Source organism: Sebastes umbrosus, chromosome 6 (assembly GCF_015220745.1).
Source record: "Sebastes umbrosus isolate fSebUmb1 chromosome 6, fSebUmb1.pri, whole genome shotgun sequence".
NCBI lineage: Eukaryota > Metazoa > Chordata > Actinopteri > Perciformes > Sebastidae > Sebastes > Sebastes umbrosus.
In genome coordinates this window covers 24,791,718-24,810,091 of record NC_051274.1, presented here as the reverse complement: position 1 = coordinate 24,810,091, position 18,374 = coordinate 24,791,718, and the positions used below count along the sequence as shown (strand labels likewise).

The window sequence follows — 18,374 nt, the reverse complement described above, 5'->3', positions numbered from 1 at the left end:
AATAGAACAATGGCCAAGGGTCAGGGAGAAGCAAGCACTGACTTTGTCCCCCCCCCCAAAAAAAGAAGCTTATTAAATATGTATGATTGTTAAAAATAAAAAAAATAAATCATACAGACAGAGAATTGTATTAAACATTGCTAAAAATTACAGGAAAACTCATCTCTGATGCAACATTCACAGGAATAATCTGCTCAAAATTCATCCAACTCGCTCGGTTCACACAAACTTCCTGCAGTTATTGCCTTCACTATTTGGGTTAATTGTACTGTTCATCAGTTCTGTACTGTTATTGAATATGATATGAAATATCCCTAAAATATGTGTCTTAGTCAGGGGTTTACTCAAGGATAGAAAAGGCAAAAGGTTGCTCTGGAAAATGATGTGCCTTTTATAGATTAGACGACTTTAAAAGATACTCAAGAGATAAATCAATAATGGAAATTATCAGTTTCATCTATGGTTAATATTTTGAACACCTGTCTACGCAAATTGAAGAGGAACACGTTAAAGGATACCCAACCAAGGTGGAAATATTCATTTAAATGCCCTCACTGTCGCTGGAACGTATCATATTGTGCCAGTGGAGAATAGTGGAGGGTGTTTCATTGGCGTTGTTAGTCATTTCAGAAGTGTTGTTAGTCAGTTCTTATGAAATTCCTGTTAGAATTATAACAAACCAAACTGAAGTTGTCAGCGGGACCTCTCTGTATAATCTGTCTGTTGTTGAAATAACCTCTCGCTATGAGAACGTGTTCTCATCTCCGCTCATACGAGTGGAGCGACACAATCAAACATCAGAGGTCACTGTTGTGCTTCAATGGCACTTTTAATAAAACAGACATTTCATCCTCACAACAGCAATGTCTGGACAGAGAGGACGAGGGGGGGGCTGGGTGAGGGTTCCCTCTGCTGATAGGCTGGTTGCTCCTGATAAGTGAGAGGGAATTGGAAAAGAAAATTGAACTGTGCTGTTGAGCACAGTGTGGGGAAGATGGAGGGTGTGTGTTGAACTCATCTTGGCTGGCATTTATTTCTTCTCCCGTGTCTACTAAAGAATGATAATATAGCAAAGAGAACCCCGACCGCAACCGCACACGCTCCCCTCCCCCTCACATATTTACAGGGAAAATTAATACATTCAGTTAATTCACTAAGTAACAAAGCTAATTAATCTGTGTTTTTAGCAGAAATCACATGGTTTCACATCCAGTTTTCAAACAGACTTCCTGTTCCATTCCTGTAATCTTTAACCACACGGTTCCATCATTAGGTTTTCTATTGATAAACGACTCGCACAAAAATCCCCCCACGCACCCCCTTTTAAAGTTAAATCCCACTTGCCCGTATTTATAACTATTTACAGAAGCAGCAATCTAACCATCACAAAAAACCACCCACCCACCAGTCTCGTTCGCCCCTCCCCACGCCGACAAAGTCCCACTCCCACCCAATAGAGAAAAAAAAAAATATCCTGACACCCGTCTTGCCGCCCGCTCCATACGTTGCCCACATCTTACCCTGTTCTAAAAGAGCATGCCAAGTTTAACAATGAACACAGAAAATGTCTCTATACAGAAAAAACACCCTTAAAAATGTTTTTTTTTCTTCCTCCTCCCACAATGGTGGACATGGACATAAGACAAGATTTCAGTGGCAACAAATAATCGTCATCTTGCTCCATTTGGGGATTTTTTTTTTTAGTGCTGACAGGGGCCGGGTTTAGTCATAAGAAAGTCCTGTCATGGGGGTTTAAGGGGGCCGTGTTATGAACAGAGGGAGGGCAGTTTTCCAGGGTCTCTGAGGCAACAGTTGGCCAAGGGGCAGTTTGGGAAGGTTTAGAGAGGAGAGGAGAAGGTGTTTTAGGGGAAGGGGGTCTAGGTTTTTTTATTTTTTTATTTTTTTTTTAGAGTCAGAGGTGGCGGGGACTAGGGTGGCCGTTGTGGTAGAGCTTCTGCTTGATGTGGACCATGTTGCCGCTGGAGTCCTCCAGCTGTCTGAGCTGGGCTCGGCGACGGAGGTCTCGAAGGTTGCAGAACTGGGGCAGCCATGACCAGGACGGGGTATCTGGAGGAAAGAGATGAGAGGCAACAGGACGGTCAGAGGAGGCAGGTGTCAGTGTGTGAGCAATAGCTGAAATTGGAATTTTCTTAAAGGAATAGTTCAAGTGTTTTTAAGTGGGGTTGTATGAGGTACTTATCCATAGTCAGTGCGTTACCTACAGTAGATGATGGTCGGTACGCCGCCAGTTCGGAGAAGCAGACGGGAGTTACCGCACGGAAGCAAAGCAATGTACTGCTGTGGACAAACGTCAGCAAAACGTATTTAAAAGATTAATATTAGTTTAAGTGAACGCTATATTTAGGATATTTTCCCTGCTTTACCTTGCTGTCAGACAACTCTACAGTCTATGTTTCCGACGGGGAACTGAAGCCGTTATCTATACTCTCACCAAAGCAACCAGACTCATCGGAAAGGGCTGTCTGACAGCAAGGTAAAGCAGGGAAAATATTCTAAATATAGCGCACACTTAAACTGATATTGATTTTATTAGGTGGGCCTTTCTTTTAGGTGGCTAAAATACGTTTTGCTGCCGGCCACGTCCACAGCAGTACATTGTTTTGCCCCCGTCCGGTAACTCCTGTCTGCTTCTCCAAACTGGGGGCGTGCCGACTGTCATCTACTGTGTTACATTGCAATTAGATAACTATAGGTCATGGCGAAACCCAGAGTCTGAGCATTTCAAACACACAAAAACATGAACACATGCACAATATTTCAATGACAAGCAGACATAAACTGGCAAAAGACTGAACTATAAGAAAGTAGAGTTCAAAGGTCTACAGGAAAAGAAGGAAACACCTCTGCATCATCAACAGAAATCTGTGATATTTTGTCATAATCACAACACGTCACTTTACTCCTACTCACAAGTATACACGACATAGTGTAACATGTGTGCTAATTTATTATTGTAAACCAACATTGCCTCGCTTTTGTAGCTGTGCAGACATGATTAAAGACGCAAGGCTTTCTAGGACGACTCAGCTAGACGACACCCTCATGAGATCAAGACACACAATAGTGTAAAATCCTTCTTAGCCTGGTTTTCAGACTCTAAATCCAGTTAGAGGCAGACAAGAGACAACAACCAGCAACACAGAGGACTGATCTCTGCGCTGTAAACTGTTCTTTTCAAGGCCGATGTGAATGAGTCCAAGTGCTTCTTTCACACTAATTTCCGCCTGTAATACTGTATGAATTTAGGCTGATATTGGCTTTCTATTTTAAAAAGATGGATAGTGGCTTGTCATTTTGTCCATCTCTGCTATAATACCTTTTTTTCCACTGTCATGTAGTTTCAGCTGTTACCTGACATGAATACAACTCTGAGCAAAATGTTATTTTAATGGTCAAATTTGAAACTAAACCCAAAAATATCCTCCATACAAAATGAATCCAGAACATGACCCAGAATCAGATGCATTGAGGAGTAAAGGTGAGTTAGTAGCTCCACACAGACCTCAGACAGGAAAAGCTGATGTTTAATACAGTTTGTCTTTTAGTCACCAGCGTCATCGTAGCCGTAACAACTTTTAATTCTGGGAAGTAAAAGGGAAAGGGGGAGGGGGAGGGGGCTTTTTATCAGTGAGGGCAGCGTGACGGAGACGAGATAAAAGATTGGAACAGAGGAATATTGGATGAGGACGGTAAATGGCGTCAATCTCTTCAAGTGCACCGTGGTGGTGCCCTTGATTTTTTTTTGTTTGGGCTGTCGCACATGTGACTGCATCCTGGCATCATTTCTCTACAGTCATGAGGATTTTACAGGTGAGATTAAAGGACCAGTGCGTAACATTTTGGGGGATCTATTAGCAGAAATGGAATATAATATTAATAAGTATGTTTTCATTAGTGTAAAATCACCTGAAACTAAGAATCGTTGTGTTTTCGTTAGCTTAGAATGAGCCGTTTATTTCTACATAGGAAGCGGGTCCTCTTCACGGAGTCCGCCACGTTGCTTCGCCATGTTTCTACAGTAACGCCCAGGGATGTCACAGGGAGGTAATTTGCCCACCGGTTAATAAACTTGTGACAACACCGGTGTTACCGATTACTCCGGACATTTTAGAAAAAAGATGATGCTCAAATCTATGTAGTAAGGATGTTAACGATTAATCGTTGGTCAACAAATTGGTCGTTAAGAATTTGAACAAGCACGTGACATTTAATCGATCTACTATCAAATAAAGATCTGAAATATCAACAATGTGTAGTTACATTCTAGATATCAGTAGAATGGTGTAGAATTTGTATATTTATGTTATCTGATATTCAGTTATATTCAATGTATTTTTATATATCTAGGCCTCTATCTTTATATGTTTTATAGGCTATGCGCTGCTGTCAGAGAATATACAATATGTTGCTGTGGAAATAGGGCTTTTGGTATTGTTTGGTATACGCACGATTTGTATGTTTTTTTAATTACGATTAATCGATTGTTTGATCATTAGTGTTGCCAATAATCGATTAAGGAAAGTGCTTAAAATTTGCATCCCCTTTTACGTCGGATGTCTATGTGCCTGGCCTCTCCGGTTGAGAATTCGCTGCGGGGCCACAGGTTTCCACCCGGCGCCGCGTACACTGGCTGCTAGTCCATCGCACGCTGTTTGCCTCATTAACGATATGTTTCCCCTATAGCACTGAGTCTAAATCTGAAATATTGCCAAATAGGCCATTTTGTTTTTCGCTTTGACACCAAATCCTTCGCCAACTTTCTCCCGTTCTAACCTTTTTTACGGTACCTGAAGGTCACTGTAGTTCTTGTTTCACACGCTTGTGAAACTACGGTAACGTGAGTCGCAGAATGCAAAACCGTGGTACCGCCAGCCGCCGTCTGACTTTCGTTGCTCCTAAAGTAGTGTTATCATGGTAAGGATGAATGAGGCGAATGGCGTTCCAACAGTTTTGCACTCAAGCGGCTCACGTTACCGCAGTACAGTGCAACCACACCCGTGGATGCCGCCAAATCTTACACGCTGCACCTTTAAGGCTGAAGTGTCAAATGTATCTACAATGTCTTTGACCACTTAGCAGCCACCGTGCTGTACACACAGAATACACGGGCCCGCCGTGAAATCAGTGACTGTCTGGAGACAAAGTAGGATTTCATGAATGTGAGGTGTATAACGTGAGGAGGGGAATGGCGGAGCAGATGTTCGTGCTTGTCGGGTTATAAACTGGACCTGGCGAGGCGGAACGAGGTCCACAGAGACAGTAGAGAGAGAGAGAAGGAGGGGAGAGCCCCAGACAGCAAATGGCCCTGCTAGAGGATGAGCGAGAGGAGGGGTGGTGCTGGTGGTGGCGGTGGTGTAGTTGAGGAGGAGGGGTGAGGTGCTGGGTGGAGGGGGAGGTGAGGAGGGGAAGAGAGAGAGAGAGAGAGAGAGAGTGAGTTATTTATAGCTGTGAATGGGTATGCTGTCCACAAGGACTGCTCTGAAGGGTATCCAAAGGAAAAGGGGCAACGAAGACAGGTTTCTCTCATTTGAATAAAAGGATAGGGATGGAGTCGGGAGAAATGGTAATAATGCAAGGCAGAAAATGTGAGGCGAAGGCACAATTGTTATGCTCCTTTAGAGGAGGGAGAGGGGGGTGGGGTTAATGCTGAATGCCAAGTCATCATTTTCTCAATTTTTTGAGATGTGTTTCTCTTTCACTGGTGTTTTTACAAAAGAGACTCAGATCAGGTATCAGATATTCACAGCGCATCAATGATAAGAAAAAAAAAAGGTAGTTGCAGCAGGAAGCATTTTAAAGGAAATGACCAGGAGTAGATTCAATAAGTGAAGAGGGAGGAGGAGAGGGAGGAGCAAGAGATGGAATTACGCGGGGGGAAAAAGCAATGGGAATCAATGTGCATCTCAATGTACCGTGTGTGTGTGTGTGTGTGTGTGTGTGTGTGTGTGTGTGTGTGTGTGTGTGTGTGTGTGTGTGTTTCTCACTTGCCACTCCAGCTGCTCTCTCTCATTCTATTTATAGCTCTGGAGGAGAGTGTGTGTGTGTGTGTGTGTGTGTGTGTGTGTGTAAGTGGGGGTGGGGATGTGACAGCATCTCCATCCTGCACCCCCAACAAACACACACACACACACACTCCCTTCGCCGCTCTGTCAGCCTCACCTTCACTCCTCATCTTGTGGAGGCTAAACGAGTCTGACCTAGCGTCAACGTCACAGTCGACACACAGAAGAAGAAGAAAGGGGCATTCCCTCCCAGTACAAAAGAAGAAGCCAACTCTATAACTGCTGCTAATGAATATGGATGCTCCCTCCTCCTCTCTGGGTGTTTTATTTTTTACGATGATGTATTTTACACTGTTGTACTAACAGCATTGTCTGACTCGCTGCTGCAAAACCTTCCACACCTCTGAGCAAAGCAGCAGCCTGCAACTATCAAAGCTTGTACAATTCAAGCATTCCTTAGCAGCTCGTAAAAAAACACTGAGAAATCCAAATACCACATGATATTTTCTATCCTAAAATACCATATTTGTAATAACTAACATAAAAGCTTTTAGATTTAACTAGGGCTGTCATAGTGAATGCGATAATAACGCGCTAATGCAAATTTGTTTTAACACCGATTTCTTTAACGCATTAACAAAACTTGCGATTTTTAGGTTTTGGCGGGCTTAAAAATACATGCGCTAAAACGGAGCGTCTCAGACTGAGGGTGAATACAGTTATATTCAGACAGACAGTATGAAAAAAAAGTGTTTTTTGAACATTAAAGCATGTAAACATGTTCTAGTAGAAACCCAAATTACAACTAAGAACCTGGAAACTAGCACGATATGTCCCCGTTAAAACTGAAGATCCAGGCCACCTCCACAATGCCGGCCTGCCCTGACACTGACAGCATATTCAATCTCAAAATCCTTGTTGCAGTATTCAGTATCTTTAGCTCATTTGTGCCGTAAGAGTGCAAAATCTTTGTTAGTGTTTCCCCCTAGAGTTTGATCCTGGCTGGGTGGAAAAGCCAGTGAAGCCGCCAAGACCGTGAGAAACTAAAACACTGTAATCCAGGATGCTAATACTCAGCTCATCAGTGAACATCTCACCAGTGCACAGAGATGAATCCTCTGCGTTGTCTCTTCAGCCGAGCGTCAGACTATGAGGGATTTCACGCTGCCATGTCCTGATTTTGTGTCACATATCTGCTTAGCTTTAGTGTCACTGAAAGCCTTTTTATTTCTTTGCTCGTGTCTGCACAATCACCACATCAAGCCAAATGTTGGTGAACTATACACCACATGTTCCGTCTCATTAAATCTGCCGCATTCCTCTTTACTTCAGTAACATGCATCCGTCATCTGTCAGGAGGAGATGGTGAGAGAAATGAAACAGATATTTCAGAGAAAGTGCTGACAGGAGACAGGAAATTAAGGAGCAACTATCAGTTGGATTTAAACACATGGTATGTGGGAATGTAGCTTTCACTACGGCACAGCAGATGGTGGGAGTGAAGTCATTTCTCAATCTCTGTTTCTGCAGCCTGGTTTGAACCAGTCTTGGTAACTGCTATATGTGTACTCATATATGTATTGTATTGGTTACCACACAAAAGCAATGCTTGTTCAAAACAAATAACAGCTTGGCCAGACTTTCTCACTAGACAACGCATTAATTCACTTATTCACATCTACACACCAAGACACTCAGCCCGTTCTCATTTCCAGGGTGGCAAATACCGACGCTTTGTCACGCCCCTTGGTACCTTTAGCGTCTGTATGAGACGCACCAGGCTTTCAAGTAACTACAATGTAAACCATAGTGTGAGCATTCATGCAGTGTAACTCCACAGGACCAGAGTTCAAACGAGGACCCATCCCCCATGTGACAGTGTGAACCACTGAACCACGGCGCAGTCATACCGTTCTCAATGACTGAGCTCGGCACGCAGACATTTCTGGGACATACAGCTATGCTTGAGGCAAAAGTAATATCATTATTTGAGTTAAAGGCCCTGCACACCCATGGTAAACCTACACAGGCGATTTTAAGCAGATTATTAGTCTCTTTTCAGGATTGTATGGGCGTATGAACTGTGCTTCATTGCTGTTAGCTTTGTTGAGTGGGACAAGTACACTTTATCACTGGGTGCACTACGAAACCTGATGGGCACATTGGTGGTTTGTGCTGGTAGGGGTTCAGTTAAGCAAGCTAATGACACATGCTACCTTGAATCGACAGTTCAGTGTGACAAGATAACAAAATACCAGGTGTACCAACAGCATCGTAAACAATATAGACAAATAAACATATTTCACATGGGTTATCTTGGCAGAATTCAGGTGCGACGGCTAAAATGCCAAACTAAAGGCTTTAAAACCTTAGATTTTATAACACTGATTCTAATATGATCATTTATAAGGTATTTAACATGTGTATTTTTTTTCAATAACACATGCGTAAAACAAAGTTGTGACTTATCGAACGCATATCTCTTCGAAATGGCTGGTTTACCTATTCAAGTTAATATGAGGTGATGCGGAAATGGCAGTTAAAAATGGTCAGGAACTTTCATTTACGGATTAATTTCGCTCTCCTCACGATTTAAAGATGAGGCCTATCGTGAATTGGGTCGTGATGGTTTGCCATTTTTAAAAAGTGGGTCCCCAGAAAACAAGTTTGGCAAACTGCTCTATTAATAAGCTCTCCTTGGGGTATATAATAGCTGTCATGCTGTTTCAAAGTCCAATAAAGCCTGGTATTATTAGATGTATCCTGCCTATTGTCATGTCTCTCTCATAATAAGTGCTGGATGTCAAAACATTTTTGAAAAAAGTTAAAAGGCTCACAGTCAGAGATCCTAACAACTACCCCCCTCATGGTCCCTGTACTGTACTAGCGCTATTAATTATTTTATGTGTAATCTGGTCAGACTGTCAACAACATTAAGCCCATAACATCAGGTCTGTCTTTAGATGCTCAAGTGGTGTAATTGTGTTTTATATAACTAGAACACATCAATAAGATGTTTCTTTTCTTCTTTCACCTGCAGCCTTTTGAGAAGGTCATTCATGCTTGTGTCTCCTTCAGGCTTGATTGTTGTGATGCACTTTGCAGGAGAAATATCAGCATAATACAGTTAATTCAGAACGCTGCTCCCGGGCTAATCATCAAGAGAAGTGACCACATTACCAAAATCCTTGTCTCATCTACAATTCACAGATTGCCTGTCAATTGTAGAATTGATTTTAAGGTTTTAAGTCAGCTTATTTGAGTGATTTGTTAACACCCAAGAGAGCCTGATTGCTGCTTGAGATCCTCTTTCAGGGCCCTTCTAGTGAGTCTCTCCTCATCACCATGGGAGACCATGTTTACTCTCCAGGCCCTAAGTTATCATCCTTATCTTTACCTTTACACTGTAAATTACTTGATCTGTTTCTTTCTTTTTAGCTAAACTTTCAAATTTCAAACATTTCTAGCCCACAACCGACAAAAAAAGTAAAGTAATCTAGCCATGAATACCATGATCATGAATATAAATTAAAAGATTTGCCATTTTGCCCGTTAGCTACCCTGCAGAGCAGTTTTTTAGTCTTCCCATTGAGGTTTAACTCAACCAAATGTTAATTGCGGGTTGCATCATCTTCATTATTTCAACTCCTATTAATATTCTTTTTCACTTGACTGCACTGCGATGCTATTTTGCTCTTGCAGTGTCCCCAATGAGATCATTAAAGGTTTAACATAGCATAATACAATTGTGCACAAAAGCTTTGTTAAGCAGAGGTCGTTCTATCAGACCTGGTTTGAAACACTAACCGTTTGATATTTAATCCGACCGTTACTGAGAAGTAATTCAACCAAACATGCTGAGAAGTGATTTTGTTTGACATCAGCTGCCAAAAGGACACTAACTTTTCTGTTTGCTTCAATGCCAACACAACATTTTAGCTTAACATGCTAATATGGAAAGACTTAGGGCATAACAATATAGTGCAGTGATTAGACTACTACTGTATGCTGCCAAAAATAACTTAAGAATGATGTACTAAAGTAAATATCTGTTGAGAATTTAATGTGAATTAGTAGTTCGTAAGAGAAACTACAAGAAAGGCATAAATCAATCATTTTGTTGGCTTAGATTTGTTTTATCACTAAAACGTGTTTATATAAAAGTACTGCTTTTAAAATCATATTCTTTATCCTGGGTTTGTATAAAATTATAATTACAATCACTTTTGAGAGTCTACATGATCACATTTCTCATTAGGTATGACTATATTTTCTTATTAAAAGGGATAGTTCAGGTGTTTTGAAGTGGGGTTGTATGAGGTACTTATACATAGTCAGTGTATTATCTACAGTAGATGACGGTCGGCACGCCCCCAGTTTGGAGAAGCGGACAGGAGTTACTGCACGGAAGCAAAGCAATGTACTGCTGTGGACGGGGCCGGCAAAAGAAAGGCCCACCCAAAAAAACTGTACGCTATATTTAGAATATTTTCACAGCTTTACTTTGCCATCAGACAGCCCTTTCCGGTGGGAAACTGAAGCCGTTGTATCCATCTATGCTCTCGCCAAAGTCACCAGACTCCATTGAAATTTTTTTTTAATTTTACCTTGCAGTACACAGGAGTTTCTGGTCTACCGCTGCCTTTAGCGGTTAGTTTGTTTGTGCTATTGTCTGACTTTGGTGAATCCGAACTAATAAAGTCACACAATAACACAAACAAACTAACCGATCGAGGCAGCAGTAGACCAGCAACTCCTGTGTTCTGTGAGGTGATATTACTGTTTTTTCAATGGAGTCTGGTGGCTTTGGCAACGGCTTCAGTTACTAGTTGGAAACATAGACTGTATAGCTGTCTAACGGCAAGGTAAACCGGCGAAAATATTCTAAATATAGCATACACTTAAACTGATTGATTTTAGGTTGGCCTTTCGTTTAGGTGGCTAAAATACAACGCCTGTCTGTTTCTCCAAGCTGGGGGTGTGCCGACCGTCATCTACTCTAGGTAATACACTGACTATGGATAAGTACCTCATACAACCCCATTTTAAAACCTGATGATGGTGCTCTTACGTTAGCCTTTAACTGCTGCTGTTTCATGAAAACAAATCAGGTTTGTGAAATAAGGTTTGAGGTTTTTCGGTTGTCCGAAAAAGAAGACAACAATTTAAATTTAGTTCTACCTCAACAGATTGCCTTCATCTGAATCATCACACAGTTGGAAGGTTTAGCTGTGATTTTCCAAGAGGTCGCAGTAAACTGAGAAAAAACACCAGTGAGGAGAGCCAAAAATGGGCAAAGCAACGGGGGGGAAGGTCATTTACCAGAGCTCCACCAACTGCTGTGTTAACCTGGCAAACGCTGACACATGCAGATACATGGTGGATAGATACAAACACATATATTTCTGCTACCACAAATCCTGCTTTGAATCATAGATACTTTTTTATTTCGCCTGTGAAATTAAGATTATTCAAGTTTCTGTGAAAATGCTGTCATTTCCTGTCATGTAGCAGTGCATTCACACCTCCGTATGACCGACAACCGAAATGAATAAAGAACGATTTTTTAATGATATTTTAGGGATTGCTGAGCTCTTGTTTGAGTTGAGTTCATGTGTATCTGCATCTTACCATAGTACCGGCTCGCCCTCCAGGCCCTGACGGCGCAGTGTAGGACGCCGTCCAGCCACAGCAGCAGCCAGCTGATGCAGAAGCCCAGCAGCAGCCCCAACATCAAGTCCATCTCCTGCTTGGTCACACTGTCACTGACAAAGTAGTTCTCTGAGGAGTCCACCAAGGAATGGTCCCCATCGTATGGGATTACATAGTGGACATGATGCCTGAAGGGAGGACAAACAGGAGAGTGTGATGGAAGTGTTAGATATAAACCAACATAGAATCAAAGATACAAATGAACATTTCTTAGCCGTCTCAAAGACATACAGATAGGTGAGAAATAAAGTTAATTGTTGGGCAACCACAAGCTTCAATGCTGGTTGGCATTTATTCTCTGGAGCTCTATAGTCCAGGCTTTTAGAGAAGAGAGAGCAGAAAGTGCAGCTGGTACCCGTGTATCGATACTGCAGAATATGAGTATTGAAACAGTTTCAAATATTCAGTTTTGATATGTATCGATACTTTGATATTTTTGACAACCCTAATTTATGTATATTAAAAGGTGCAGTTTGTAGGATCTGGCGGCATCTAGCGGTGAGGTTCCAGAGCCAAGCATGTAGGAGAACTATGGTGGCGGACGCAAAAACGTTAAAATGTGAATGGCCCTCTCTAGAGCCAGTGTTTGGTTTTTCCCTTTCTGGGCTACTGTAGAAACATGTTGGCCGGCTCCGTGAAGAAGACCTGCTCTGTATGTAGATATAAACGGCTCATTCTAATGTAACAAAAACACAACGTTTCTTATTTTCAGGTGATTACACACTAGAGAAAATGTACTTATTAATATTATATTCCATTTCTGCCCCTAAATGCTACACACTGTTCACCTTATATATGGTGTTTTTATATTCTTTAACCAACTTGGATGATATCTAGAGATTTCTATCTGAATTTTAATCAAATTGCACTAATCCACACTTTGCTGGAAACCCCCTGAAGCCCTCTCAAGGACCCTTGGGTGTCCCCAGGCTGCACTTTATGCAGCTGCGGCTAGAAAAGTTTAAGGAGACCGGCTTGTGCTCACGGCCTGAAAGAAGAATAAGCAAACACTTCGCTACCTCCTTCAGTGACTACTGTTAAGGTGGTTTTTAGAAAGGCATTTACTCCAATATCCTGTCAGGTTAAGGCCATACCTGCTCAGTAAAATCCTTTCTGGATTAACAAAACGTTGCCAAGACAAATACATCATCTAAAACGCACCAAGTCTGCAAGTTAATATATCTTACAAATAGCAATTATTTTGTCAACATGGGCTCCTTCTTTTTCATTTTATAAAAATTATTCTAGATCTAAACAGGTTCTTACTAGAAAAAAATTCTTCCAAGTAGGAGAGACATGAAAGGACTCAATACGAATCCAATTTTAATTGTTTTCCCACAAATCCACAGGGTGTGTGATTGCTACTAACCAGGTGTTCACATCTCTCAGGAGAAGAAAGAGGTGAAAAATATAGAAATGTTACGCTGATTGAATGCAAATTAAAAGACAACTGATGTCTGTAGTAGATCGGTGAACACATCACTCTGTTGCATTACAGCTAAAGGACAACTAACATCACATATATCTCCGCATATCAACTGTTGCAGCAGCTACTGTTCAACAATCATCCAGTCTCTCACATTTACTTTGCCACATTGTCCAGCATTGACATTGTAAAACAGATACATCCGCTTGATATGAAAGTCTTACTATACTGTTATCACCCGGCTTTTTCCAACCTAACAACACGAACAGTTGTCTGGCAAACACTGTAAGGGAACACAGTGGGAGCTGAGAGATTTAACTGATGGAAGACACCCCTCTGCACGCACTCTGGGACATTACATTGATAACAGGTTTGGACTGATGCAGGTTTTTAATGCCATTAAGAAGACTTTTTTTACAATAAAAAGAGTATTTTGGTAATTTACTATTACACTTAAATAAATTATAATAATTCAAAGGACAGGCAACACACAGATTTAAGAAAAGAATAGTCAGAATTCAAGCAGCAAAGACTGAGATGTCCTGACCGTCCAAGTCAAGCTCCAAAACGCTGGACTCTATTAGAGCTGCCCCCTCTTAGTTGATTAGTCGACTAATGGTTGTTTTCGTCTTAAGGCTGGCGCACACTGTTTGATATTTGCGATTTGAAATTGGTGCAGCCAGGATGGACTTCCGAGCAGATCAGGGGATGTAAAAAAACACTCTTAAAATACCTCACAGCACAAGAACATCTGGCAAGATAATCTTTAGAACCATCAAAGAAATCAAGGCTTTGCTGACCATCGTCGCAGGAGGGGAAGTGAGCCTGAAATCAGCTTGATTCTTGTGTAATGTGTAGCCCGCATTAGTCGACTCAGATTTCTTTAGCCAATTAGTAATTTTTATGCTTTTTTCATGCTGAATGACTTATTTCCAAGAAACTTATGAGCACATCTCTGGTAAACACAAGATTTAAAGTGGTGCTTTTGTGTGATTTTTGTAGAGGAACTCAGTTTTACAAATCTGTTAAATAAACCAATCAATTACTTGACAAAATCGTATGAGTGTTAGACAACAAAGAATTCCTTTGGCCGAGGAAAGCCCTAGATTCTACATTTCCAATGCAACATGATAGTATCTTTCATTAGATGCTCCCTACCTGGTAAATGCCCCAGTTTGTAACACACGTTTTATTTAAATAAATGTCTTATTTGCTTATCTCTATCTCTGACTGACATAACACCTCATTAATGAAAGCTACTCTGCTTAATAGGGGTGTAAATCACAGGTTTCACTACCATACAATATTATATTGATTCTTTGGATAACGATACGATATTTGCTGATATCACAAAGTCTGCCACGATACGTTTTCGACTTGATTTAATTCAGGGGCCTGCGATCGATATGAGGCGATATCATATGCCCGTTTAACACAATCCGTTACATTTATATCAACCCACAAAAAGCAACTAAAATATGATTTGACAATTACATTACAGTGCTCTGTAGGAAGGAGGTGGCGTGCGCTTGGATGGAAATGGTGACACAAACGTGCCATGGGAATTTCAAGATAAAGGCGCATCTTAAAGATGATGATATGTATCGATGTTTTTGCTTTGCATCGATGATATTGGATCGTTGAATCAACATAGCGATCCAGATCGATGTATCGTTACACACCTAATGCTTCACACCCAGTATCTAAAGCGTCTATACTGGCAAAACCCTACGATGCACTGGAAGCTAACTGGAAGTTTTACAGATGTTTCCGACTTGTCTGTTGGTATTTGAGGAAGAAATGAAAAATCCCCACCTACAGGAATGCAACGCCATTAACAGAAAATCCACCAATGCCGTTTGATTGACAGATGATCTCTTGGAAGTCCAGTGCAGAAACACCGCAGCACTTAGAACTGAAGAAGTAGAAGGGCCACACGGGGGATCAGACCCCCTGTTGGACCTCACTGACTTGAGCCATACAGCCACCGAGGTCCATTAACGCCAAAACATCAAAAGCTAAGCTACGTGTAAAGATAAGCCAAAATCTTCCTCCTGGTTTCTTTCTTTTCCCTGAAGAATAAAGGATTATTTTATGCTGCCTGTATACCTTTAAAGTCCTGCTGACCTGCGCCCTGCAACTCACGGTCTTCTTTTCTGGTATAAAAATGAAAACTATTCAGTTTTTCTGTAAGAGTTTAGGATGCCACAAAGAGAGCATTTAGATCATCTTAGGACAACTATCCTGCAGCCTCTCACAACAGCGTGACACTAATCAGCAGGGTGCACCCAGCACAGTCGTCTGCTAGATCTCTCCTTGAGGCAGAGGCAGCTATCGTGGGCAAGGCTTCGGCCCGTCAGAGAGGCTACAACTACATCCAAATCAGAGCACAGGGGCTGCCAAATAAAAATGACACCGGCCGTGTCCTCAAGCCTGATAAGGTGAGCGCTGTGGGCGTCACGACACCTCCACGTCTAACGCATGGGAGGGCAGGCGAGTGATCCGAAGCTCAGGCCTGCTCTATTCATCCACGTACATCTCTCTCTTTCTGCTGTGTATGTGAAGTGTGTTTCCAGGTCAATTGAAAGACACTGTGTGGGTACAGTAACCCCAAAACTAACAGGAGGGGCAGAGGTTTGACTGTGCATACTGTCCAGTGGTTTACTATTTTATCAGTGCCTGTGTATTGCTAAATACTCGTACTGGAGATCATTTTTGGTATTATAAATAGGCCTATAGAAATCACTGCTTCAAAGGAACAGTGCGCAACATTTCCACGGATCTATGAGCAGAAATGTAACTTAATATTCATAACTATGTTTTTTTTGTGTATTATTACCTGAAACTAAGAATCGTTGTGTTTTCGTTAGCTTAGAATGAGCCCTTGATATCTACATAGAGAGCGGGTCCTCTTCATGGAGTCCACCACGTTTCTACAGTAGCCCAGAACGGACAAACCAAACACTGACTCTAAAGAGAGACTTTCACGTTTTTACGCTACCTGAAGTTCACCGTAGTTCTCCGACGCGCTTGTGAAACTGCAGTTATGTTAGGAGTGTAGTAAAATATCAGGAGAAAAAAACGGATATTGCAATATTATGTTTTGTGATACTGTATGATGTTGAATTTTACAGGGACTGTGATCCAGCAGATCCAACGGTTCTGATTGCATAAAAATGTTAACTGTTTTACTCAGATTTGATTCATATGGTGGTTTGTTCTTTATACTATGACAGTTTTCCTAAAATTTTTTTTTTTTTAAATCGCAATATATGGACTTACTTACAGTACAGCAATATATTGAGTCGGAACCCCTGTTAAAGCTGAAGTAGGCGAGATTGGAGCAAATATGATTAAAAAAAGTATTTTTTTATAAAACGGTCGCTATATCGTGACAGTAGTACATGAAACAGGTAATCTGAAAATAATCATGTGCCTCTGTGTCCTCCGGTGCTCCTAACGGCATCTGCAATATTTCACAGACCGGAGGAAAACAAGCAGTAAGAGCTGATCTGAGGTCTGCTGTCCATCTGCTGTCTACGAGAGCCGGCTGTCAGTCACTCGCGAACTCTGACCAAACGATCAAACTAGGCAGCGCTGATCAAATATGAATCAATATTATGTTACATTAATTTCTCGCCTCAAATGTTTTCAGAAACATCTTGTAGTTCACGGTTTAGCTGTAAAATGAGAAAGTTTGTGACGCTGCCGCCATTGTAAAATCTGTTGAAGGAACGCCAAGTTCCGGTCACATGACCGGAGCACAGCCAATAGGAATGCTCTATCAATGAAATGACCTGTGATTGGTCAAAGTTTCCCGTCACACGCTAGATTTTCTAAAGCCTGAAAACAGAGCCATGAGGAGGTGCAGAAGTCTCGTTATCTCTCAGAACACTTGAATTACAATATGCTGAAAGTTTGTTATGGAATTTTTGCCCGATGATGCCAAAAATATACTGCCTACTGCCACTTTAAATGAAACGTATCGTATCGCCAGATTCTTGGCAATACACAACCCCAAGTAACGTGAGCCTCAGAGTGGAAAACCGTGGTACCGCCAGCCGCCGTCTGACTTCCGTTGCTCCTAGTGGTAGTGGTAGTAGTATGGTAAGGATGGCCTCTGAGCGAGGCGAATGGTGTTACCACCGTTTTGCACTTGGTGGCTCACGTTACCGCAGTCTTGGAAAAGGAGGAGTGAACGGAGGGGTACTCAGTTGGTTGCAATATGCAACCACACCACTAGTTGCCGCCGAAGCCTACACACTGTCCCTTTAATGCTGCTGATAATACTTTATTTTCTACAAATCCTGCTTACATTCATAACCGAGCCGTTTTGACAGTAGCAAGGATAACATGATTGTCAAAATTTTACAAAAATAGGGCTGTCAAAGTTAACGCGATAATAACACGTTTAATTCAAATTTGTTTTAACGGCACTAATTTCTTTAACGCATTAACGCAACTTGCGATTTTTAGGTTGTAGCTGTAGCTCAGTTTTAAAGCTGATTGAAGATTGAAGATACTGGAATCATATTAAACTAGAAAACGTAAGGAATGTCACAGTAGCTTGTCCGAAGGAGGCTAAATAACGCTCCAAACTTGCGCTAAATTGTGGTGTGTTTGTGTTGTTAATTGATTTCCAATAATAAATATACACACATACATACATTTGCATAGAGCAAGCATATTTTCCCACTCCCATGTTGATAAGGGTATTAAATACTTGACAAATCTCTCTTTAAGGTACATTTTGAAGAGATAAAAAAATGTGATTCATTTGCAATTAATTACGATTAAATATTTTAGTTGATACAGCCAGATACAAAATAAGACAGTCAGTCAGTGATACATCATCTCATCACAAATCCTGTCTCCAAACATATAGTTTTATATCTTGATCAGTCTATATCACATCACAGAGGCCTTTCAAAACTTTGATTATCCCTCTCTGACAAGCATAATCTAAATAGCACCTGATGATGACCCATTTCTTGATTTACAGGCTTAAAAAAACACAGTGGAACTGGCCTCTTAAATGCTGCTAATGGACTGCTGGTACATCAACCCCCTCACTGCAGTATGCACAGTATACACTGCTGTTTTGTTTTAATGTGCATCTGTTCAGCTTGCACCAACATGACAACATTTTCCCTTCCTTAAAACACTGGTCTGTCCTCATGGCTGTATAGCTAGGTTGCCTGCAGGACGTGGGT

At 41.4% G+C, this 18,374-nt stretch overlaps 1 protein-coding gene across 1 annotated transcript in view; it reads right to left on the bottom strand.

Annotated features, from left to right (window-relative positions):
• Window positions 1-804: 804 nt before the first annotated feature.
• Window positions 805-18,374, bottom strand: part of tmem240a (transmembrane protein 240a) — an 18,898-nt gene continuing 1,328 nt past the window's right edge. Inside the window, exons 3-4 of the mRNA XM_037773330.1 lie at window positions 11,655-11,863; window positions 805-2,067 (exon numbers count right to left, since the gene is read on the bottom strand). Of these exons, the coding sequence (XP_037629258.1) occupies window positions 1,913-2,067; window positions 11,655-11,863 (364 nt within the window). The 3' untranslated portion in view covers window positions 805-1,912. The remainder of the gene's footprint in view (window positions 2,068-11,654; window positions 11,864-18,374) is intronic.